This window comes from Scyliorhinus torazame, chromosome 12 (genome assembly GCF_047496885.1).
Source record: "Scyliorhinus torazame isolate Kashiwa2021f chromosome 12, sScyTor2.1, whole genome shotgun sequence".
In the NCBI taxonomy this organism is placed as follows: domain Eukaryota; kingdom Metazoa; phylum Chordata; class Chondrichthyes; order Carcharhiniformes; family Scyliorhinidae; genus Scyliorhinus; species Scyliorhinus torazame.
Genome location: NC_092718.1, coordinates 228,522,552 through 228,549,265, shown reverse-complemented (window position 1 = coordinate 228,549,265; position 26,714 = coordinate 228,522,552). Strand labels below are relative to the sequence as shown.

The 26,714-nt window shown below is 49.2% G+C and overlaps 1 protein-coding gene across 10 annotated transcripts in view; it reads right to left on the bottom strand.

Moving 5' to 3' along the window:
* ncor1 (nuclear receptor corepressor 1) overlaps window positions 1-26,714 on the bottom strand; it is a 458,529-nt gene that overhangs the window by 40,776 nt on the left and 391,039 nt on the right. For 8 of the 10 annotated variants that reach the window (XM_072470035.1, XM_072470041.1, XM_072470038.1 and 5 more), the window contains 4 exons: window positions 25,805-25,948; window positions 24,888-24,962; window positions 14,374-14,516; window positions 10,130-10,183 (listed from right to left, as the gene is read on the bottom strand). In XM_072470035.1, coding sequence (XP_072326136.1) covers window positions 10,130-10,183; window positions 14,374-14,516; window positions 24,888-24,962; window positions 25,805-25,948 — 416 coding nt within the window. The remainder of the gene's footprint in view (window positions 1-10,129; window positions 10,184-14,373; window positions 14,517-24,887; window positions 24,963-25,804; window positions 25,949-26,714) is intronic. The other 2 variants (XM_072470042.1, XM_072470044.1) reach the window with 2 other exon arrangements.

Here is a 26,714-nt window from a genome sequence, read left to right as displayed (position 1 = left end):
ACAGACAGAGCGACACGCACCCTGCTACAGACATGGAGCGACACGCACCCGGCTACGGACAGAGCGACACGCACCCTGCTACAGTCAGAGCGACGAGATAGTCAGTGAGGCGGCTTCATTTTATCTCAATCATATGCAGGAAATGTCTTGTTTTTATTGGTGCTCGCGATTGCGGCTATTATCCCATCGGTCATAAAGATTCCTCAGAACAACATTCGCTTATTAACTTGTATCTATCTCATGTGTTTAATGTGCTAAAATGTTCCAATGTTCTACACAGGATTGTTAGAAAGCAAAAGTAGACCCAGAGCCACCTACACCAAATTGCAGGCAGATTGTAAAAACTTGGTCTAAGACAGAGATTTTAAGGAGCATCTTAACGGAAGAGAGGTGCTTAGGGAGGAATTGCAGAGTTTGGGGGGCAGGCAGGCAGCTGCCAATGGAGGAGTGATTAAAATTGTGGTGCGCATGATGCCAGCATTGGAAGAGCGCATGTATCCTGGAGGGTTGTGGGGCCGGGGGAGATTTCAGAGATAGAGAGGTGGCAATGACATGGATGGTCTTTAAAAGGATTACGATTTAAAAATTGAGGAATTGCTTAATCGTTGCCAGTGTTGACGAGGGTGTGAAGAGGTGATGGGTGAGAGATTAGTTGAGCTCAGTGTGACTGAATATCAGATACACGGCAGTATCTTGCAAACCTGCAGCCGCAACCACCAAGAACAAGGGCAGCAGGTGCATAGAAACACCACCACCTGCAAATTCCCCTCACACACCATCCCGACTTGGAACACATTCCTTCACCACTGATGGGTCACAATTCTGGAACTCCATTGCTAACAGCACTATGGTGTTCCTCGGACTCATACATTACAGTGCTTCACAATGGCAGCTCATCACCACCTTCTCAAAGACCTATCCAGGGACACCAACATCTCATGGATGAATAAAATTAAGTTACAAAAAGATACGAGGATGATCACAAGGAATCATCTGGACATAGTACGTGGACAGGACCTCTACTGGACTACGTTTTTCAATGGGCCAGACATGAGTGAAGGCTGAGGACTCCAAATTCTAGTGCTGTTTGAGCTCGTGTTGTGGACGCTGTTTGAGCTTGTGTTGTGGACGCTGTTTGAGCTTGTGTTGTGGACGCTGTTTGAGCTTGTGTTGTGGACGCTGTTTGAGCTTGTGTTGTGGACGCTGTTTGAGCTTGTGTTGTGGACGCTGTTTGAGCTTGTGTTGTGGACGCTGTTTGAGCTTGTGTTGTGGACGCTGTTTGAGCTTGTGTTGTGGACGCTGTTTGAGCTTGTGTTGTGGACGCTGTTTGAACTTGTGTTGTGGATGCTGTTTGAGCTTGTGTTGTGGACGCCGTTTGGGCTTGTGTTGTGGACGCTGTTTGGGCTTGTGTTGTGGACGCTGTCCCAATAGTTCCTACACAACCTCTCTCCATGGTCTGGGTGAGACTGTGAACACATGGTGTGAGCCACAATGTGAACCTGTCTTCAACTTCAATTCACTCGACCTCACTGGCTGCTTCTCTGCAGGAAATATTTCATCCTGACAAATGGATGACCCCCGCGATATAACTGGAGCAGCTGACTGGGACTGGCTCTGGAAAGGAACTGCTGCTCACTGCCCTGCTGCACATGCAATGTCACACTGTGAGCAGCATTGAGGGCTGGTTAACGGATTAGAGCAGGAATATGCAGGCCATTTTTGGATTGTCCGGCTGTACTCAGTGCCTGGGCGTCACAGTCGATATTAATGTCTGAGGTGAGGAGTATCCAGGTTTACTGAGGTTGGAAGCAAGCTGTGAGGAAAAGCACAGAGACTGAAAAGGGATTTTGTCAGATTGAGTGAGTGGGCAGGAGGGTGGCAGATGGAATGTGGGCCAGTGAAGTTACCCTGCTTTGGTAGAAAAAATAGAAAAGTAGAATATTTCCTAATGGTTAGAAACTGGGAAATGTTGATGTTGAGGGGAAGCTGGAGCCATCGTACTCGACTGACAGGAAGTTAAGATGCAGGTGCAGCAAGCGGTTAGGACAGCAAGTGGTGGATTCGCCTATTTTACAAAGGGATTGGAACATGAGAGCAAAAAAAACCTGACTAAGATTAAATAGGACCCTGGGTGAGGCCATACTGGGAGCTTTGGTCTCCGCATCTGAGGAAGGGAAGAGGTGCCTTAAATGGAGTCCAACGAAGGTTTACCAGACTGATTCCCGGGATTGCCGAGGGTCACCAGACTGATTCCAGGGATTGCCGAGGGTCACCAGACTGATTCCCGGGATTGCCGAGGGTCACCAGACTGATTCCCGGGATTGCCGAGGGTCACCAGACTGATTCCCGGGATTGCCGAGGGTCACCAGACTGATTCCAGGGATTGCCGAGGGTCACCAGACTGATTCCCGGGATTGCCGAGGGTCACCAGACTGATTCCCGGAATCCCCGAGGGTCACCAGACTGATTCCCGGGATCGCAGAGGGTCACCAGACTGATTCCCGGAATCACCGAAGGTCACCAGACTGATTCCCGGGATCGCCGAGGGTCACCAGACTGATTCCCGGGATCGCCGAGGGTCACCAGACTGATTCCCGGGATTGCCGAGATTCACCAGACTGATTCCTGGGAATGCCGAGGGTCACCAGACTGATTCCCGGGATTGCCCGAGATTCACCAGACTGATTCCCGGGATTGCCCGAGATTCACCACACCGATTCCCGGGATTGCCGAGGATCACCAGACTGATTCCCGGGATTGCCCGAGATTGACCAGATTGATTTCCGGGATTGTCGAGGGTCACCAGACTGATTCCCGGGATTGCCGAGGGTCACCAGACTGATTCCCGGGATTGCCCGAGATTCACCAGACTGATTCCTGGGATTGCAGAGGGTCACCAGACTGATTCCCGGGATTGCCGAGGGTCACCAGACTGATTCCCGGGATTGCCGAGGGTCACCAGACTGATTCCTGGGATTGCCGAGGGTCACCAGACTGATTCCTGGGATTGCCGAGGGTCACCAGACTGATTCCCGGGATTGCCCGAGATTCACCAGACTGATTCCAGGGATTGCCGAGGATCACCAGACTGATTCCCGGGATTGCTGAGATTCACCAGACTGGATTACTGAGTGTCACCCGACTGATTCCTGGGATTGCCGAGGGTGACCCGACTGATTCCCGGAATTGCCGAGATTCACCAGACTGATTCCCAGGATTGTCGAGGGTCACCAGGCTGATTCCCGGGAGACTGGATTGCTGAGGGTCACCAGACTGATTCCCAGGATTGCCGAGGGTCACCAGACTGATTCCCTGGAGAGTGGATTGCCGAGGGTCACCAGACTGAGTCCCGGGATTGCCGAGGATCACCAGACTGATTCCCGGGATTGTTCAGGGTCACCAGACTGATTCCCGGGATTGCCGAGATTCACCAGGCTGATTCCCGGGATTGCCGAGATTCACCAGACTGATTCCCGGGATGGCCGAGGGTCACCAGAATGATTCCCAGGATTGCCGAGGGTCACCGGAATGATTTCTGGGATCGCCAAGTGTCACCAGACTGATTCCCGGGATTGCCGAGGGTCACAAGGCTGATTCCCGGGATTGCCGAGATTCACCAGACTGATTCCCGGGATTGCCGAGATTCACCAGACTGATTCCCAGGATTACCGAGGGTCACCCGACTGATTCCCGGGATTGCCGAGGGTCACCAGACTGATTCCCGCGATTGCCAAGGGTGACCAGACTTTTTCCCAGGATTGCCGAGGGTCACCAGACTGTGTCCCGGGATTGCCGCGGGTCACCAGACTGATTCCCGGGAGAGTGGATTGCCGAGGGTCCCCAGAGTGATTCCCGGGATTGTCGAGGGTAACCAGACTGATTCCCGGGATTGCCGAGGGTCACCAGACTGATTGCCGGGATTGCCAAGGGTCACCAGACTGATTCCCGGGATTGCCGAGGGTCCCCAGACTGATTCCCGGGATTGTCGAGGGTCACCAGGCTGATTCCCAGGATTACCGAGGATCACCTGACTGATTCCCGGGATTGCAGAGGGTCACCAGGCTGATTCCCGGGATTGCCGAGATTCACCAGACTGATTCCCGGGATTGCTGAGATTCACCTGACTGAATTACTGAGGGTCACCCGACTGATTCCTGGGATTGCCGAGGGTGACCCGACTGATTCCCGGAATTGCCGAGATTCACCAGACTGATTCCCAGGATTGCCGAGGGTCACCAGGCTGATTCCCGGGAGACTGGATTGCCGAGGGTCACCAGACTGATTCCCTGGATTGCCGAGGGTCACCAGACTGATTCCCGGGAGAGTGGATTGCCGAGGGTCACCAGACTGAGTCCCGGGATTGCCGAGGGTCACCAGACTGATTCCCGGGATTGTTCAGGGTCACCAGGCTGATTCCCAGGATTTCCGAGATTCACCAGACTGATTCTCGGGATTGCCGAGGGTCACCAGCTTGATTCCGGGGGTTGCCGAGGGTCACCAGACTGATTCCCGGGATTGCCGAGGTTCACCAGAATGATTCCCGGGATTGTCGAGGATCACCAGACTGATTCCTGGGATTGCCGAGGATCACCTGATTGATTTCTGGGTTCGCCGAGGGTCACCAGACTGATTCCCGGGATTGCCGAGATTCACCAGACTGATTCCCGGGAGTGCCGAGATTCACCAGACTGATTCCCGGGATTGCCGAGGGTCACCAGACTGATTCCCGGGTTGGCCGAGGGTCACCAGACTGATTCCCAGGATTGCCGAAGGTCATCAGGCTGATTCCCGGGAGAGTGGATTGCCGAGGGTCACCAGACTGATTCCCGGGATTGTCGAGGGTCACCAGACTGATTACCGGGATTGCCGAGGGTCACCAGGCTGATTCCTGGGATTGCCGAGCGTCACCAGGCTGATTCCTGAGATTGCCGAGGGTCACCAGACTGATTCCTGGGATTGCCGAGGGTCACCAGACTGATTCCCGGGATTGCCGAGATTCACCAGACTGATTCCCGGGAGTGCAGAGATTCACCAGACTGGTTCCAGGGATTTCCGAGGGTCGCCAGACTGATTCCCGGGAGTGCCGAGATTCACCAGACTGATTCCCGGGATTGCCGAGGGTCACCAGACTGATTCCCGGGTTGGCCGAGGGTCACCAGACTGATTCCCAGGATTGCCGAAGGTCATCAGGCTGATTCCCGGGAGAGTGGATTGCCGAGGGTCACCAGACTGATTCCCGGGATTGTCGAGGGTCACCAGACTGATTACCGGGATTGCCGAGGGTCACCAGGCTGATTCCTGGGATTGCCGAGCGTCACCAGGCTGATTCCTGAGATTGCCGAGGGTCACCAGACTGATTCCTGGGATTGCCGAGGGTCACCAGACTGATTCCCGGGATTGCCGAGATTCACCAGACTGATTCCCGGGAGTGCAGAGATTCACCAGACTGGTTCCAGGGATTTCCGAGGGTCGCCAGACTGATTCCCGGGACTCCCATTTGGAAGCAAATGGACGTATTAGTGAGAGGCAGCACGGTTTTGTGAAGGGGAGGTCGTGTCTCACTAACTTGATAGAGTTTTTCGAGGAGGTCACTAAGATGATTGATGCAGGTAGGGCAGTAGATGTTGTCTATATGGACTTCAGTAAGGCCTTTGACAAGGTCCCTCATGGTAGACTAGTACAAAAGGTGAAGTCACACGGGATCAGGGGTGAACTGGCAAGGTGGATACAGAACTGGCTAGGCCATAGAAGGCAGAGGGTAGCAATGGAGGGATGCTTTTCTAATTGGAGGGCTGTGACCAGTGGTGTTCCACAGGGATCAGTGCTGGGACCTTTGCTCTTTGTAGTATATATAAATGATTTGGAGGAAAATGTAACTGGTCTGATTAGTAAGTTTGCAGACGACACAAAGGTTGGTGGAATTGCGGATAGCGATGAGGACTGTCTGAGGATACAGCAGGATTTAGATTGTCTGGAGACTTGGGCGGAGAGATGGCAGATGGAGTTTAACCTGGACAAATGTGAGGTGATGCATTTTGGAAGGGCTAATGCAGGTAGGGAATATACAGTGAATGGTAGAACCCTCAAGAGTATTGAAAGTCAAAGAGATCTAGGAGTACAGGTCCACAGATCACTGAAAGGGGCTACACAGGTGGAGAAGGTAGTCAAGAAGGCATACGGCATGCTTGCCTTCATTGGCCGGGGCATTGAGTATAAGAATTGGCAAGTCATGTTGCAGCTGTATAGAACCTTAGTTAGGCCACACTTGGAGTATAGTGTTCAATTCTGGTCGCCACACTACCAGAAGGATGTGGAGGCTTTAGAGAGGGTGCAGAAGAGATTTACCAGAATGTTGCCTGGTATGGAGGGCATAAGCTATGAGGAGCGATTGAATAAACTCGGTTTGTTCTCACTGGAACGAAGAAGGTTGAGGGGCGACCTGATAGAGGTATACAAAATTATGAGGGGCATAGACAGAGTGGATAGTCAGAGGCTTTTCCCCAGGGTAGAGGGGTCAATTACTAGGGGGCATAGGTTTAAGGTGAGAGGGGCAAAGTTTAGAGTAGATGTACGAGGCAAGTTTTTTTACGCAGAGGGTAGTGGGTGCCTGGAACTCACTACCGGAGGAGGTAGTGGAAGCAGGGACGATAGGGACATTTAAGGGGCATCTTGACAAATACATGAATAGGATGGGAATAGAAGGATACGGACCCAGGAAGTGTAGAAGCTTGTAGTTTAGTCGGGCAGTATGGTCGGCACGGGCTTGGAGGGCCGAAGGGCCTGTTCCTGTGCTGTACATTTCTTTGTTCTTTGTTCTTTGCGGAGGGTCACCAGACTGATTCCCGGGACTGCTGAGGGTCACCAGACTGATTCCCGGGATGGCCGAGGGTCACCAGACTGATTCCCAGGATTGCTGAAGGTCATCAGGCTGATTCCCAGGATTGTCGAGGGTCACCAGACATATTCCCGGGATTGCCGAGGGTCACCAGACTGATTCCCGGGATTGCCGAGGCTCATCAGACTTACTCCTGGGACTGCCAGTGATCATCAGACTGATTCCCAGGATTGCCGAGGGTCAGCAGGCTGATTCCCGGGATTGCCTGAGATTCACCAGACTGATTCCCGGGATTGCCTGAGATTCACCAGACTGATTCCCGGGATTGCCTGAGATTCATCAGACTGATTCATGGGATTGCCGAGGATCACCAGACCGATTTCTGGGATCGCCGAGGGTCACCTGACTGATTCCCGGGATTGCCGAGGGTCACCAGACTGATTCCCGGGATTGCCTGAGATTCACCAGACTGATTCCCGGGATTGCCTGAGATTCACCAGACTGATTCATGGGATTGCCTAGGATCACCAGATCGATTTCTGGGATCGCCGAGGGTCACCAGACTGATTCCCGGGATTGCCGAGATTCACCAGACTGATTCCCTGGATTACCAAGGGTCACCTGACTGATTCCCGGGATTGCCGAGGGTCACCAGACTGATTCCCGGGATTGCCGAGGGTCACCAGACTGATTCCCGGGATTGCCGAGGGTCACCAGACTGATTCCCAGGATTACCGAGGGTCACCCGACTGATTCCCGGGATTGCCGAGGGTCACCAGACTGATTCCCGCGATTGCCGAGGGTGACCAGACTTTTTCCCAGGATTGCCGAGGGTCACCAGACTGATTCCCGGGAGAGTGGATTGCCGAGGGTCCCCAGAGTGATTCGCGGGATTGTCGAGGGTAACCAGACTGATTCCCGGGATTGCCGAGGGTCACCAGACTGATTGCCGGGATTGCCGAGGGTCACCAGACTGATTCCCGGGATTGCCGAGGGTCACCAGACTGATTCCCGGGATTGTCGAGGGTCACCAGGCTGATTCCCGGGATTGCCGAGGATCACCTGACTGATTCCCGGGATTGCCGAGGGTCACCAGGCTGATTCCCGGGATTGCCGAGATTCTCCAGACTAATTCCCGGGATTGCTGAGATTCACCTGACTGGATTACTGAGGGTCACCCGACTGATTCCTGGGATTGCCGAGGGTGACCCGACTGATTCCCGGAATTGCCGAGATTCACCAGACTGATTCCCAGGATTGCCGAGGGTCACCAGGCTGATTCCCGGGAGACTGGATTGCCGAGGGTCACCAGACTGAGTCCCGGGATTGCCGAGGGTCACCAGACTGAGTCCCGGGATTGCCGAGGGTCACCAGACTGATTCCCGGGATTGTTCAGGGTCACCAGACTGATTCCCTGGATTGTCGAGGGTCACCAGACTGATTCCCGGGAGAGTGGATTGCCGAGGGTCACCAGACTGAGTCCCGGGATTGCCGAGGGTCACCAGACTGATTCCCGGGATTGTTCAGGGTCACCAGACTGATTCCCGGGATTGCCGAGATTCACCAGGCTGATTCCCGGGATTTCCGAGATTCACCAGAATGATTCCCGGGATTGCCGAGGGTCACCAGACTGATTCCCGGGTTGGCCGAGGGTCACCAGACTGATTCCCAGGATTGCCGAAGGTCATCAGGCTGATTCCCGGGAGAGTGGATTGCCGAGGGTCACCAGACTGATTCTCGGGATTGCCGAGGGTCACCAGACTGATTCCCGGGATTGCCGAGATTCACCAGACTGATTCCCGGGAGTGCCGAGATTCACCAGACTGATTCCCGGGATTGCCGAGGGTCACCAGACTGATTCCCGGGTTGGCCGAGGGTCACCAGACTGATTCCCAGGATTGCCGAAGGTCATCAGGCTGATTCCCGGGAGAGTGGATTGCCGAGGATCACCAGACTGATTCCCGGGATTGTCGAGGGTCACCAGACTGATTCCCGGGATTGCCGAGGATCACCAGTCTGATTCCTGAGATTGCCGAGGGTCACCAGACTGATTCCTGGGATTGCCGAGGGTCACCAGACTGATTCCCGGGATTGCCGTGATTCACCAGACTGATTCCCGGGAGTGCAGAGATTCACCAGACTGGTTCCCGGGATTGCCGAGGGTCACCAGACTGATTCCCGGGACTGCTGAGGGTCACCAGACTGATTCCCGGGACTGCTGAGGGTCACCAGGCTGATTCCCGGGATGGCCGAGGGTCACCAGACTGATTCCCAGGATTGCTGAAGGTCATCAGGCTGATTCCCAGGATTGTCGAGGGTCACCAGACATATTCCCGGGATTGCCGAGGGTCACCAGACTGATTCCCGGGATTGCCGAGGCTCATCAGACTTACTCCTGGGACTGCCAGTGATCATCAGACTGATTCCCAGGATTGCCGAGGGTCAGCAGGCTGATTCCCGGGATTGCCTGAGATTCACCAGACTGATTCCTGGGATTGCCTGAGATTCACCAGACTGATTCCCGGGATTGCCTGAGATTCACCAGACTGATTCATGGGATTGCCGAGGATCACCAGACCGATTTCTGGGATCGCCGAGGGTCACCAGACTGATTCCCGGGATTGCCGAGATTCACCAGACTGATTCCCTGGATTACCAAGGGTCACCTGACTGATTCCCGGGATTGCCGAGGGTCACCAGACTGATTCCCGGGATTGCCGAGGGTCACCAGACTGATTCCCGGGATTGCCGAGGGTCACCAGACTGATTCCCAGGATTGTCAAGGGTCACCAGGCTGATTCCCGGGAGACTGGATTGCCGAGGGTCACCAGGCTGATTCCCAAGATTGCCGAGGGTCACCAGACTGATTCCCGGGAGAGTGGATTGCCGAGGGTCACCAGACTGATTCCCGGGATTGCCGAGGGTCACCAGATTGATTCCCGGGAGAGTTGATTGCCAAGGTTCACCAGGCTGATTCCCGGGAGAGAGGATTGCCCGTTGAAGGACTTGTCAAAGCAGAGATTGGGAGGATGTTTCTCCTGGTTGGCAAGTTTACAACTCGTTTAACCAATTCCGACTGAGATAAGAAATTTCCTAACACATAGCGTTGTGAATCTTTGGAATTCTCTACCCCAGAGGACTAATATATTTGGAGACCAAGGAAATGAAGGGATAAGAGGGATAGTGCAGAAAGGAGGAGTTGAGGAAAATCAGCTGTAATCTTAAAGAGTGGAGCTGGTTTGGAGACTGCACAGCTGAACCCTGTTCCTATTCCTTATCTTAACCACATCTTACCTGATGATGTGACTGCGGGCAAGTTAAATATCTCAGTCCCAGGTTGAGCATTAGCTGAAAGTAAAAAGAGAACTCGTTAAGTGTGTGACCACAAAATCCGACTGAATAGCCACAGCCCAAGGAGCTAAAGTTTATTCTGAAACTACTTTTCCGCTGATTACCCCATCCGACGAACAATGGTCAGGCTGAACTGATGATGGGTACGTGATTCTGCTCTGCACTGCCCTGTAAGGAGCAGGCACCCCTATGACAGCCTTTGGGCGCCCACCCAGAGGTGCAAATTCTAACGGTGACGTTTCTGCTGCAAGGGTGCAAATTGCTGGAATGAAGTGGAAAGGTCACTCAGCTCCAGTTTGGGATCTAGTATTGTCATTTGACTTTCTATCTTTCATTCTATCATATTCTATCACAGATCGTCCCTTTGTTCATCCACACCCAGTCCTGTCCCTGTACTTGCTTACAACCCCTTTCATCTCTAACCTTTTCCAATTCTGAGGACAGGTATTGACCTGAAACATTAAATCTGTTTCCCTCTCACCGCAAATGCTGCCGGTCCTGCTTTGTGTTTCTGACATTTTCTGTCTTTATTTCAGATTTTCAGCATCACAGATTTTAAGACCATAAGATAGTGTAGCAGAGTTAGGCCATTCGGCCCATCGAGTCTGCTCCACCATTCATTCATGTTGCTCATCCCCATTCTTGCAGCTTCTCCCCATAACCCTTGATCCCAATATTAATCAAGAACCTATCTATCTCTGTCTTTTTAAAATAAAATTTAGAGTACCCAATTCATTTTTTCCAATTAGGGGGCAATTTAGCGTGGCCAATCCACCTACCCTGCACATCTTTGTGTTGGGGTGAGACCCACACAGATACAGGGAGAATGTGCAAACTCCACACGGTCAGTGAGCTGGGGCCGGGATCGAACCCGGGTCCTCGGCGCCATGAGGCAGCAGTGCTAACCACTGCGCCACCGTGCTGCCCATCTATCTGTCTTAAAGACACTCAGTGATTTGGCCCCCACAGCCTTCTGCGGCAAAGAGTTCCACAGATTCACCACCCTCTGGCTGCAGAAATTCCTTCTCATCTCAGTTTTAAAGAATCGTCCCTTTAGTCTGAGATGGTGTCCTCTGGTTCTAGTTTTTCTTACTCGTGGAAACCCTCTCCACGTCCACTCTATCCAGGCCTCGCAGTATCCTGTAAGTTTCAATAAGATCCAGCACCCCCCCCCCCCCCACCCCACTCAACTCATCCTTCTAAACTCCAACGAGTACAGACCCAGAGTCCTCAACCGTTCCTCATACGACAAGTTCTTCATTCCGGGGATCATTCTTGTGAACCTCCTCTGGACCCTTTCCAAGGCCAGCATATCCTTCCTTAGATACAGGGCCCAAAACTGCTCACAATACTCCAAATGGGGTCTGACCAGAGCCTTATACAGCCTCAGAAGTACATCCCTGGTCTTGCATTCTCGCCCTCTTGACATGAACGCTAACATTGAATTTGCCTTCCTAACTGCCGACTGAACCTGCACGTTCACCTTAAGAGAATCGTGAACAAGGACTCCCAAGTCCCTTTGTGCTTCTGATTTCCTGAGCACCTCCCCATTTAGAAAATAGTCTCTGCCTCCATTTCTCCTTCCAAAGTGCATAACCTCACTTTTCCCACATTGTATTCAATCTGCCACTTCATTGCCCGCTCTCCTAGCCTGTCCAAATCCTTCTGCAGCCCGCCTGCTTCCTCAATACTACCTGCCCCTCTACATATCTTTGTATCATCTGCAAACTTAGCAACAGAGCCTTCAGTTCCCTCTTCCAGATATTTAATGTATATTGTGAAAAGTTGTGGTCCCAACACCGACCCCTGAGGCACACCACTAGTCACCGGCTGTCATCCTGAAAAAAATCCCTTTATCCCCACTCTCTGCCTTCTGCCAGTCAGCCAATCCTCTATTCATGCCAGTATCTTACCCTGAACACCATGGGCTCTTAACTTATTTAACAATCTCCTATACGACACCTTGTCAAAGGCCTTCTGGAAATCCAAAAAGATCACATCCACTGGTTCTCCTTTGTCGAACCTCCCCGTTACCTCCTCAAAGAATTCGAGCAGATTTGTCCGACATGAGCTCCCCTTGACTCAGTCCTATTTTGCCATGCATTTCCAAGTACTCTACATACTGATCCTTAGTAAGAGATTCGTAAATTTTACCAACATCCAAAGTCAGGCTAAGCAGCCTATAATTTCCCGTCTTCTGCCTCCCTCCCTTCTTAACAGGGGTGTTACATTCACCACTTTCCAGTCCTCTGGGACCCTTCCTGCCTCCAGTGATTCCCGAAAGATCATCACTAATGCCTCCACAATTTCCTCAGCTATCTCTTTCAGAACCCCTGGGGTGTAGTCATTCCGGTCCAGAACCTTCTCCTTAGTGGTCACTGCACTCACGCCTACCCCGATTCTCCTGGAGCTCTGGCATTCCACTGGTGTCTTCCACCGTGAAGACTGATGCAAAGTAACTATTCAGTTCGTCTGCCATTTTTTTGTTTCCTATTATTACTTCTCCAGCCACATTTTCCAGTGGTCCAGTGTCTATTTTTGCCTCTCTCTTACCTTTTATATATTATAAAAACTCTTCCTATCTTCTTTTATATTACTAGCTAGCTTGCACTCATATTTCATCTTCTCCCCCCTTATTGCTTTTTTAGTTGTCCTCTGCTCGCTTTTAAAGGCTTCCCACTAATCCTCGCCACTTTGTATGCTTTTTCTTTTGTTTTTATGCTGCCCTTGGCTTCCTTTGTCAGCGACGGATGCCTTGTCCTCCCCTTAGCATGTTTCCTCCTCCTTGGGATGAATTTCTGTTGTGAACCTCCTCTGAACTGCCTCGAATGTAACTAAGTACCTCCGCAAGTGAGGGCAACTATACACAGTACTCGAGGTGAGGTCTCACCAATGCCTTATACAGTTGCAGCAACACTTCCCTACTTTTATACTCGATTCCATTAGCAATAAATGACAAAATTCCATTTGCGTTCATTACTGGCATACTCATTTTCTGTGATTCATGCACAAGGACCCCCAGATCCCTCTGCACCGAAGCACTCGCAACTTTCACTCCATTGAGATAATAAGTTGCCTTTTTTTCCCCGACCAAAATGTACATTGTGGTCAGCTGTGACGAGAGGAGATGCTGTTTCATCTAGCACTCTGATACTGTGTAATGTACACATAGGCCCTGCTCATTGTCACGGTGAGCACACAAACACTCCTCCATACTCCTGCTTTCCAGTCAATAAGGCACAGTTCAAAACAGGCAAGGAATTCCTGCAAGTTAGAAGTTAATGAAGGATGATTGTTTAAGGCCAAATACAAGATCATACACTACCCAGTAGGTGCATTACAACAAAGCAACCTCCCAGTAACTGCACACAGCCTGGTCAAGCCTGCAAATTAGTCTGATGTTTTAGGTGGGGACAGGTGATTTCTGCCAAGAATTGCTTCATCTTCACACCTCATGCTTGAGAATGATAAACAACGTTCTGGAATTGTATCTCTGATGTGTGATGGCTCCAAAATTCATGTGGACTTGGCAACTGTGCTTTGTAAAACTCAACTTCATTATCAGAACTGCTGATAAATGAGAGATGCCCAAGAATCTTGATTGATTACTGGACTGCATAACTGGATAATCACTAATCAATTGATATTTCATGGCAGCTTGTTCAGTTCAATGAAGCAACGTTTGTTCTAGTTAATGAAGGTATGGAACAGGAAAGCCGGACAGCTGTCAGCTTTCTAAGCTGTATTCAACAGAGAATAAAATTACAGAGCACAGTTTCTGTAGCCCACGGCCTCTGAATCCCAGGAACAGGGACCATCTTAGCTGGGAAGGAAATTTGTGCACAGAGATTGAATGTTGACCTTAACTGGTTCCCCTCAGCATACAAGAATTATTCTGCAACTCCAGTTAAGCCCCTAGTCCAGAACACCTGGCTTGCAAGTGATAACACAGCAGTTTGCATCTGCGAAATGAAGCCCTTGCGTACCTGACAGTTCTGGCCTCTGTGGACAGTTACAAAGAGAACACCTGCCTAGTAACTAATGTCCATACAAAATTGGCCATCATACATCATGTTGCCTGCCAGATTCCTGTTTGCATGGGGAGGTTAGAAGAAGGGGAAGCATGTATTCTTTTCAACTTATCAGGATGGAAAGCAAGTAGGGTAAGGGAGAACAGGCCGACTTACCAATGTCAGAATCCCCGCCACCAGAGGAGTTCAACTTACGAAATATCTCCTGCTTCTTTGACTTCACCATTGGCGAAGTGTTCTCCAGCTTAGTGAAGAACGCCGGCAAATAGCCCACATTGCCTGGAGATCGTGCCTCACTCCTGCAGAGAGAATACAGCAACACAGTCAGCCATAAAACAGGAACCAGACACTCTAAAATATAACCAGGCCACTCAATGGCATTGCGAGGGGAGACCGTGAAATAATGAGGCCACACGGACTCAAATATCCTTTTTTTGGTTCTGTATCAGTGTTAAAATTGAGGGAAGCAGATTACCAGTCAGGCAGCAGATTCTACTGCAGGAGACAGTCAGGAAGCTTCATCAGTAATTGTACAATCAGAGACCTTCAAAGAGAAGATGGTTCAGGCACAGAATAGACACATTCCATCCGGGAAAGGAAGGGCATCCAAAGCTGGAGTTTCCTGGATGTCTAAAGGTATAGAGGTTAAATGAAACAATTGGAAGGTTCATAACGGAGTAGAAAAACCAGCTGAAGTAAGAACAGAGGAGATGTGAAAAGCAGAGTAAGAGGGACAAACTAAAGTGTGAGAATAGATTAGTGACTAACGTAAAAGGACTCGAGGTTTTTTGCAAAACACATCAATAGCAAAAAAGTAGTCAAAGAAAGGGTGGTGTTGATGAGGGACCAAATTAGAGATCTTCTTTTGGAGGTAAAGGGCATGGCTGAGATCCCAATGAGTATTTTGTATCTGCCAATGAATCAATCACACTGATAGGTGTAATATACAGACAAATAATAGTGATGGGGAAGTGGAAGGAGAAACAGGCAGACATATTGGGGAATTGAGTTAAAAACACAGCCTATAATCATGGCATTTTAATCCTGATATTAACGGGACAGAAGATGTAGGTAAAGGGGTAAGGGAATGGATCTCCTACAAATGTACAGGACTCCTTTCTAATCTAACATACAAAACCCAAGAAGGGAAGATTCACTATTGGATCTAATGATAGGAATGAATCACAGCAGATCAGAAAAAAACAAAAGTAGGGAAACATCTCAACATTAGTGACGATAATACGCTTTAAGATGATGATAGGATACAAGTATGAAGAAGACGGAGGGGAGTTGGGAAATGGGGTGCTAGGTATTTTGTTGAGTTTGTTATTTGCAGTCCTATTGGCTTGTTTTGATTTGTGATTATGCTTGTTGTGTGAATATATAAATACCTCAATAAAATATTTTTTCAAAGTATGAATAGCAGCAAGTTAATAGATTGGAGAAAAGCTGAGTGGCTGAGAATCGAGTTTAGGAAAATAAACTGGGCAACAATATTGGCAAACCACAATGTAGAAGAAAAATGGAAAATAGTTCAAACGGTGTTCGGAATGCAGCAAAAGTATATTCTGCTAAACACGAGTGAGACTGTGGATGACTAGACATAAGGGAACAATTGAGGGTTAGGAAAGAGGCAAACATTAAGTACATAGACAGCAAACAAGTGCACGGTAAGAGGGAATACAACAAGATTAGGAGAGAAGTAAACTAAAAACAATTAGGGAGTTAAGAGGAATTATGAAATTATCAAGGAACATAAATAAAAATAGCAAAATATTTTACAGGCACATCAATAAAATGGCACAGTCATGGTTGGGGGGTCAGAAATATATTGAATGTTTATTTGATTTGGATATTCAATAGGCAGCTAGAACAGGTAGACAAACATTGAATGATGAGATGAACAATGAGATTGGTGCATTTCAAATAAAAAAGGGACAAATATTGGACAAACTCAGGTTAAAGTTCCTGGTCTAAATCTAGAGATAGCAGAGGCATCACTACTCAGATTTAATCTTAGAAAAGGTGGAGTGCCATAGGATTGGCAGCATAGCTAATGTAAATATATTTAAGAAAGGGTACAGAACGTGTCCAGGGAGTTATAGACCAGACAGCAGAATAAGTGGGAAGAAAAATAATGGAATCCTGATGATAGGAAAGAACAGAAGAACATCCAGAAACAAGGAATATAATAACAGATCTCAAAAGGGAAAATCTTGTTTGACCAAGTTACTTGCATTTTCTGAGGAGGTGACAGACAGATAGATAATGGTAATGGTAATGGTAATGGTAATGGTAATGATAATGATAATGGTAATGCAGTAGGTGCAATGTTTCAGGATTTTCAAAAGGTCTTTGATTAGCTGCCCCTAATAGATTAATGAATAAGATCAGAGAAAGTGAAGTCAGGGGACAAGTGGCAGAATGAATTGTGCCCTGGCTTCAAGACAGAAAGCAGAGGACGGAGTAAAGGGAAGTTATTCAGAGTGGCAGAAGGTTGGAAGTGATGTTCCACAAGGTCAGAGTTCACAGTTTTCATCAATGATTTGGGCCTCTGAATAAAAAACACAATTTCAGAATCTGTGAACGACATCAAATTGGGAAATTGCGGAGGATCTTGGCGTTATACTCGAAACTTGGGTTATACTGGGCATATTCCAAAGTTTGCCGTACAAAACGGTGCAGCTCACACAGAATTTAAGACATATATTGCAATAATTATGGAGGAAGAAAGACGAGAGACAATATGAACTTTTAATGGCACAATTTTCAAAGCGATTTGGAGGTGTTGGTGCAGAAATCTTTGAAGGCAGCAGGACAAATGAAAAAGGTTGTTAAAAATTAAATGCGATCCTGGCTTTATTAATACAGGATTAGAGCACAAAATCATGTTAGCTGTTCCTCGGGAATTGGCGAGAGGCAATTATAGAATAAATTAGCACAGATTTTGCAAGAGTTGAGAGAAACGCTGTTTTGCTGTAGTTGGATTTGTCTCTTTTCTTGAAGAGTGTGATCATTCGAATCGCTCAGGTCACTTGGAAATTGTGCATTCTGCCAGGGCTTCACAAATGTGTGAGAAAGATTAGCACGGTGGTTAGCACGGCTGCCTCAGTGCCAGGGACCCGGGTGGCACAGCGGTTAGCACGGCTGCCTCAGTGCCAGGGACCGGGTGGCACGGTGGTTAGCACGGCTGCCTCAGTGCCAGGGACCGGGTGGCACAGTGGTTAGCACGGCTGCCTCAGTGCCAGGGACCAGGGTGGCACAGTGGTTAGCACGGCTGCCTCAGTGCCAGGGACCCGGGTGGCACAGTGGTTGGCACGGCTGCCTCAGTGCCAGGGACCCGGGTGGCACGGTGGTTAGCACGGCTGCCTCAGTGCCAGGGACCCGGGTGGCACGGTGGTTAGCACGGCTGCCTCAGTGGCAGGGACCGGGTGGCACAGTGGTTAGCACGGCTGCCTCAGTGCCAGGGACCCGGGTGGCACAGTGGTTAGCACGGCTGCCTCAGTGCCAGGGACCCGGGTGGCACAGTGGTTGGCACGGCTGCCTCAGTGCCAGGGACCCGTGTGGCACGGTGGTTAGCATGGCTGCCTCAGTGCCAGGGACCCGGGTGGCACGGTGGTTAGCACGGCTGCCTCAGTGACAGGGGCCGGGTGGCACGGTGGTTAGCACGGCTGCCTCAGTGCCAGGGACCCGGGTGGCACAGTGGTTAGCACGGCTGCCTCAGTGCCAGGGACCCGGGTGGCACAGTGGTTAGCACGGCTGCCTCAGTGCCAGGGACCCGGGTGGCACAGTGGTTAGCACGGCTGCCTCAGTGCCAGGGACCCGGGTGGCACGGTGGTTAGCACTGCTGCCTCAGTGCCAGGGACCGGGTGGCACGGTGGTTAGCACGGCTGCCTCAGTGCCAGGGACCCGGGTGGCACGGTGGTTAGCACTGCTGCCTCAGTGCCAGGGACCCGGGTGGCACGATGGTTAGCACAGCTGCCTCAGTGCCAGGGACCCGGGCGGCACGGTGGTTAGCACGGCTGCCTCAGTGCCAGGGACCCGGGTGGCACAGCGGTTAGCACGGCTGCCTCAGTGCCAGGGACCGGGTGGCACGGTGGTTAGCACGGCTGCCTCAGTGCCAGGGACCCGGGTGGCACAGCGGTTAGCACGGCTGCCTCAGTGCCAGGGACCGGGTGGCACGGTGGTTAGCACTGCTGCCTCAGTGCCAGGGACCCGGGTGGCACCGTGGTTAGCACGGCTGCTTCAGTGCCAGGGACCGGGTGGCACGGTGGTTAGCACGGCTGCTTCAGTGCCAGGGACCGGGTGGCACGGTGGTTAGCACGGCTGCCTCAGTGCCAGGGACCCGGGTGGCACGGTGGTTAGCACTGCTGCCTCAGTGCCAGGGACCCGGGTGGCACCGTGGTTAGCACTGCTGCCTCACCAGTGCCAGGGACCCGGGTGGCACGGTGGTTAGCACTGCTGCCTCACCAGTGCCAGGGGCCCGGGTTCAATTCCGGCCTCGGGTGACTTGTCTGTGTGGAGTCTGCAAGTTCTTACCGTGTCTGCGTGGGTTTCCTCCGGGTGCTCCGGTTTCCTCCCACAGTCCAAAGATGTGCCGGTTAGGTGGATTGGCCATGATAAATTGCCCCTTAGTGTCCAAAAGATTAGGTGGGGATACTGGGTTACGGGGATAGGATGGAGACATAGTGCTCTTTCCAAGGGCCAGTGCAGACTCGATGGGCCGAATGGCCTCCTTCTTCACTGCAAGGGTTCTATAATTCCCAGGGATATTGGCAGGGCCAGAAGCTTTGTTGTTTCTCTTCTGGCTGACAGCAGTTACCACTCTGTTCAGCACTGGATTATTGTTAAAGTCACTCTGATGGTATGTTATGGAAGAATCTCCAACAAGCGCATGTCCACCGTGGAATTCTGATAGGCTAGTTATACAACATGCTCTTTCCAGCGTCCATGTCTTTGAGGAGAGTCTTGCCATCTTTGGATCTGACTGGTGCTAAGGATCTATAGATCTCTGCTGTTTGATTTGGAAAAGGCAGCCATTTCAGTGAGGAGTTCAATTTCCTAGCCTTCGCTCGCCATCATTTGTTCTTCAAATTGTGGTTCTTCATTAACCTTTTTTCAAATTTGAGCACAAAATGTGGGTGTTGCTTCTGAGGCCAGCATTTACTGCCCATTCCTAATTGCCCTTGAGAAGGTGGTTGGGATTCATGGTGAAGTGTTGGGAGATGTCCCTCACTTCCTCCCTCTTGGAAATTATCTAACCCAAAAAGGCGAAGTTGAAGAAGAGATACATCACAAGATCCAATGTGCTGGCTTTGCCGATGATAAATCACATACTGGAGTTTGAGAACTGTGACATTAGACCCAGCACTAAACTCAAAATCTATTGGGCAGTGGTTCTCTACAAGTTTCCCTATGATGCTCAAACTTGGGACAATTTATAGATGCCATCTCACGACCAGAGTACATAATCAGGTCAGTCCATCAGAGGGTCTTTTAGGAGTCTGGTAACAGCGGGGGAGCTGTTTTTGATCTGATCCACCCCCCCCCTTCAAATGTGCCTCCTGCAGCATGACCACATCTGCCTTCAGTTGCCTCAAGTGCGTGAACACAACATCATCAATGCTGAATAACAAATCTTGCTCATCAAGTGGGAGGACAAAAGAACAGGAGCATCTTCCAGTACAGAGGCCATGATAATCCCATGTCAGCTGAGATGGAGGTGACAGACTGCCACAATGCCTAACTCAACAATGCATAAACAGGTACTCTACATGTGCTCTGCTCTGAGTTATGCCAGAGAGCCCATTCACACAGGGGCCAAAAGGGACGTTTAAATACAATCTCTTTTTTAAAAAAAATATATTTATTAAAGTTTTTTAACACAGTTTTTCTCCCTTACAAACAATACCCCCCCCCCTCGTAACAAACAAAACGCGAAATTGCGCAGAGCAAGATATATACATGGCAAAATGATATATTTACACAGCTTTGTACACTGGCCCTCACCCGTACGTGCCAGTTTCCCCCAACCCTTCATGTTATCTCTTGCTCATCCACCCTCCCAGGCAGTCCCCCCTCCCCCCCAAAACCAGGACGCCCCCCCCCCCCCCCAAGGTTGCTGCTGCTGCTGACCGACCTTCCTCTAACGCTCCGCGAGGTAGTCTAGGAACGGTTGCCACCGCCTGTAGAACCCCTGCGCAGACCCTCTCAAGGTGAACTTAATCCTCTCCAACTTTATGAACCCAGCCATATCATTTCTCCAGGCCTCCACACTGGGGGGCTTCGCCTCCTTCCATATTAGCAAGATCCTTCGCCGGGCTACTAGGGACGCAAAGGCCAGAATGCCGGCCTCTTTCGCCTCCTGCACTCCCGGTTCGTCCACTACTCCAAATATTGCTAGCCCCCAGCTTGGCTTGACCCGGACTTTCACCATCTAAGATATTGCTCCCGCCACTCCTCTCCAGAACCCCTCCAGTGCCGGGCATGACCAAAACATATGGACATGGTTCGCCGGGCTCCCTGAGCACCTTCCACATCTGTCCCCCACCCCAAAGAACCTACTCAACCTCGCCCCGTCAAGTGCGCTCTGTGGACCACCTTAAATTGTATCAGGCTGAGCCTGGCACACGAGGAGGAGGAATTAACCCTACCTAGGGCATCAGCCCACAGACCTTCCTCGATCTCCTCCCCCAGCTCCTCCTCCCATTTACCCTTCAACTCTTCTACCAGCGCTTCCCCCTCTTCTTTCAACTCGTGGTGTATTTCCGACACCTTGCCCTCCCCGACCCATACACCCGAGATCACCCTATCTTGAACTTCTTGTGCCGGGAGCAACGGGAATTCCCTCACCTGTCGCCTCACAAAAGCCCTCACCTGCATATATCTAAAGGCATTTCCCGGGGGTTTAAATACAATCTCAAAGCCTCTGTGAAGATCTGCTCTACTAACATCAACACACTGAAAGCAGATGCCCAATCCCAACCAAAATCAGCAAAAATAGCATAATAACCTTTCAATCAACAAGAGCAGTGACTGAGAGAGGACAAGAGAAACGGAAAGAGAGGGCAGCTGCTTGCACCAACAATCCACCACAACCTCTACTGGCCAACAACTGATAGCCTTGCTGCGGGGGAGTTTGTAAACCCAAGACAGGGATCGGAAGCCAACTATGAACCCACACCAACACTGATACCTCAGTTAAAGAAAACTATCCCGAAGGAAGAATTATAATAATCTTTATTACTGCCACAAGTAGGCTCACATTAACACTGCAATGAAGTTACTGTGAAAATCCCCGAGTCGCCACACTCCGGCGCCTTTTCGGGTACAGAGGGAGAATTCAGAATGTCCAATTCACCTAACAGCACGTCTTTCGGGACTTGTGGGAGGAAACCGGAGGAAACCCACGCAGACACGGGGAGAACGTGCAGACTCCGCACAGACAGTGACCCAAGTCGAGATTCAAATCCGGGTCCCTGGAGCTGCTAACCACTGTGCTATTGTGCCGCCATATATCCCTGACACGAGGGACTGCCAATGATGGGAGTACAAAAGCAGGGAACTTTATAAAATGCTAATTAAGCCTAGCTGGAGTATTGAGTCAAATTGTGGGACCCACACTTTCGGAAGAATGTCGAGGCCCTGGACAAGATGCAGGAGGGATTTACCTGAATGTTATCAAGGATGAAGGACCTCAAGTATATGGAGCTGGATTGTTCTCCTACAGCAGGGAAAGATATTTGACAGAGGTATTCACAATAATAATTGGCATAGTGGTTAGCACTGTTGCTTCACAGAGCCAGGGTCCCGGGTTCAATTCCAGCCTCGGGTGACTGTGCGGAGTCTGCACGTTCTCCCCGTGTCTGCATGGGTTTCCTCCGGGTGCTCCGGTTTCCTCCCATAGACCAAAGATGTGCAGGTTAGGTGGATTGGCCGTGATAAATTGCCCTTAGTGTCCAGAAAGGTTAGGTGGAGTTACTGGTTATGGGGAAAGGGTGGAGGCTCTTTCAGAGGGTCGGTGCACTCATTGGGCCGAATGGCCCCCTTCTGCACTCTAGTGATTCGATGATAATATGGCAATAATGAAGTAAATCAAGAGAATCTGTTTCCACTGGTGGAAGGACTGGTAACCAGAGGGCACAGGTTATACATAGAACAATACAGCGCAGTACAGGCCCTTCGTGAAGGTGATTGACCAAAGGTACACTGATGACACGAGGAAACATTTTTTTTCAGGGAAATGGATGTAGTACAAATATAAATTTAATAGATAAGGACATGGAAACTTTTAAATGTTATAATAAACAGTTGAAAAGCTACATTGAGACCCGGAGGTGGCAGCCGTTTGTCGACTTTCTCGGGGAAAATTAAAATGTCAGCAGATGCAGTATTCCAAGATTGGGCTGGGGGGGAAAATGTTTATTTTACCATTTTGATGTCATTGTTTATGTTACTGTTATAAACATTTTCAAATACCTCAATAAAATATTATTTAAAAAAAGAAAAGCTACATCGAGTTATGAATGATGAAGAGCGTTGCGCTACAACACGGTCTGTGTTACTGCTGCCAAGTACAGTGTTTTGAAATATTTAATATAAATATAGATTCTGAATTATTGAAATATTTTGAAACACAATGTGATCTGTGGGAACTGCCCTAATTCAAGTTATTTTCCTTTAAATCCTGTTTCATGAAGACAGCATTTAGTTGGTGCAGCTGCTGAACTCAGTCCCGTTACGAATAAAACTAGATGTACAAATTGCAATGGAGATGATGATATAATAGCAGTAACAGAAATAGCAGTGACTGAGGCTAGAGGCACAGTGGGAAGTCGAACATTCCTAGTTATAACATATTCAGAATGGACAGATTGGAAAAAGCAAGGTAGTTGGGAATGTTGATGAAATATTGCAGTACTAGAACATAGGGAAGGTATAGTAGAGTGGGCAAACACTTTATTTGTTTGGCTTAAGTTACTTTATAGGGGCTCTAATTGTAAACCAGGAAACAGTAGAAAGGGGATAGAGGAGGAACAATGCAGGAATGACAGAAAATCCAGGATGAGTAATGTATGTGGTAGAAATAAAGGTTTATATCAGATCAGCCATGATCACATTGAATGGCAGAGCAGACTTGGTGGGCCATGTGGCTTACTTCTGCTCCTATGTCTTATAGTAGTCTATTATGGTCGTTCTGGATCTGTGCGTTTTTAATCCAGTAATGGAAGCGGTAGTGCTGGATCGAGTTCAGGAAAATGATGAGCAGCACGTGTATAAGGGTAGTGGATATCATGGAAAGAGAAACCAGAACACAGGTGCGTGTTATATCAAAACTGGAAGGTAGAGGCAAGTTAAATGGACTGGACATGAAAAGTAACAGCACCTGACAAAAAAAGGAACTTGATGAATTGAACTGAAAATAAAATAAAGGGAACAACTGGAATCATTAGGAGGGAAATGGTAAATTTTGTCACAGAAACCACAAAGTGGCCACTGCAGCTCCAGGAGGAGATATTGGCCTTGATGGGGCGAAAGTGCAAGTTCACTAGGATGGTAATGGGGTATAGAGAGTTAAATTCTGAGGGCAATTTGCATAAAATTAGCGTGTATTCCCCATGAGTTTCCAAGATTGAAAAATTCTCGAATTGAGGTGCTTAAAATGATAGAGTAGATAACAAAAGCGTCGCCTGTGGTGGAATAGTTCAAAACAAAACGGCATAACCTTAAAATAAAAGCCATGCATAGCTTGCAGGAGGATGAAGGGCATGAGATCAGAGTGACCTGACAGCCTCTGAACCATAGATTCTATCATTGGGCAATAGCGGCACCTAGTGACAGGAATGGCTGGCTGCAACCGGCACCTTTTCCAATGCTGACCCAGCACATGAAGTTTATGACAAAATGCTACACAGATTCCAGGTATAAGAAGGAGCCTCAGGGACTAAGTGGCACCGAAATAAGTTTTAAAAATATATTACTATTGTAGCGGTGTTGGACGAGTCTGGGATATTGGCTGCAAGGTATGATTTGGTGAGCAGGACCGTCAGATTGTTGCTTGACTAGCCTGTGGGACAACTCTCCTCATTTTGGCACAAGTCCCCAGATGTTATGAGGAGCATTTTGCAGGGCCAACTGAGCAGGGTGTGCCTTTGTCGTACCCAGTGCCTCGGTCAATGTGGGTGCTCTGTCTGGTTTTATTCTTCGTAGGCTTTCTATTTCCAGTTTGATAAAAGTGAATGGCTTTCTAGGCCAGAGTATGAGGATGACTCTCTGCAGAGCGCAATGTGAGTTTAAGGATTCACAGAGGGTCTGAATCCCACCTCAACGCACTTTAAAGCTCTTTCGTTCACTCCTGGGAAGTTTCAGCAGTTTTCCCCAGTGGGAGAATCTGGAATTAGGGGCATGGTTTCAAAATAAAGGATTTCCCATTGAAGACAGAGATGAGGAGGAATTTCTTCTCTCAGAATTGTTTACCTTTGCAACTTTCCACCTGGGTAATTGAATATATTCAAGGTTACGTTGGATAAGAGTTTTAATCTACAGGGGAATAAAGGGTTATGGTGGCAGGCAGAAGTGTTAAGGCCACAATCAAATCAGCCATGATCTTATTGAATGGTGGAGCAGGCTCAAGGGGCTGAATGGCCAACTCCCTTCTGTTCTGTCAATACCTTGTAGCAGAATCTGCACCACGACCTCTTCGGACAAGCAAAGGCATCGGGAGCCACTCATTACTTGGGGGCAGCCTGCAGGAGGGCAAAGGTGAGAGGTCAAAATAACACACGGGAGCCACTGTGTTCAACTGCACACTATCACGAAACAAGACACGGCAACAATTGAAAGTCTTCAAAGTCAGGCTCACTTTTGTTTTTTATGAATTTGTAAATTATCTTGACCTCTGCCCTCAAAGGAGACGAGCAATTTCTATAAACGTTCATTGCATTAAATGATTTGCCCTTGCATCAAGCACAGAGATGCAGAACCCACTGCTGTTTAATATCTCCTCTATTGCTTCGCCTTTATGTTAACAATTTCCCAAACCTGGCCTGCCTTCACTCGTGCTACTGGAGTTATTTAATTATAACATCAATCCCAAAATATATCTGGATGAACAATTGTACTAATTACAATGCTGCTTTGAAAGAGAGAGGCAGAGAGCGGGGGTGAGCCCAGGCAGGAAGAAAATGGTGGGAACAGGACATGTCATTGGGAAAGCAAACAATATCAGAAAACAAGTGTGGAAGAAACCCACGCAATAGAAATGCAGATCAACACTTAAAAAGAACAAGAAACAAATGCAAACATAGAAACGGCGAGGTAGATGAAGATGCAGTGAAAAATAAGAGGCACAAATTATTTAAGTATTCTTACGAAAGGTTTCATTTTGAATTTGCATGTTCCACAGTACAGCATAAATTCAGTCAGCCCATTAAACCCATGCTAGATTGGTTAACATCTGAAATTCACACACCAATCCCAACATAAACCCAGTTAGAACAAATGTGAATGGATTTTTCTGGTGAAATTTATGTCGCTGTAAAGAAAGATTAGACAGACTGGAAGACCTTGTTCCCACGCTTACACCTACCTCTGTTCAGTGGGCTCCGCCTCCCTTCGTTGAGGAGGTTGGACTACACTCTCTTGCTTCTCTAGATTGGCAGGGGCTTGGGGAGGTGAGATAGGCTCATATGGTTCTGATGAAACGTGGCTTCGTTCTGGGGATTTCCCAGGCCTGCGTGTGATAAGGAAATCATGCATCACTGAGATTCAGCTTTAATTTAATCCTACAATTAAGCACAATTAAGGGGGAAGGAGGGGTGGGGAGGGGGGAGGGGGAGGAGAGGGAAAGTAACAGGTCACAAATCAAGAAGATTGCAAACCAGGGAGTGTGACCGAAGGAGGTTCCAGAAAACAGTCCAAGATAAGGGAAAAGGATAGGGATTTGAAACAGGTCCTGTTAAATAAAGTTAAAATTGAGGAGCAGAGCAATTGCCGCCGAGTCAATGAGAAAGTTGCGGTGAGCAGAATTGAAGCAAAGTGCACTTGAGAAAAGCCAGAAGATCAGAGGGCAGCTGAAGGTTGGTGGCTTCGTGCTACAGGCTGCTAAGGGAAAAGCTACTCTTTTGCAGCAGTGGTGTTCTGTTTGGCATGGCCGAATATCTGAGTGTGCATGGAAGGCGAAGCTGGAATGTAGGCGGAGACCCAGGGGAAAGGAACATCAGAAGGGAGATCGAAACCCTGGAGGTGGATCCTCATTGGACACGTGCATGTGGAAGTTTTGTTTGGGAGAGAATTCCAAGATGAGTTCTTTGAGCATGGGGACCAGATAGACAGAGTTTCAGGGAGCCCGTTGCCTCACACTTTTTTTTTTGGGGGGGGGGGGGGGGGTGGGGGGGTGCGGGGAGGAGAGAGATGATAGTGTGATTTGACTCATTTACTGGTGTTTGTATTGAAATCTTCCCATCCCTTTGGTCTAGTGTAAGATGTTTGTTGTTTAA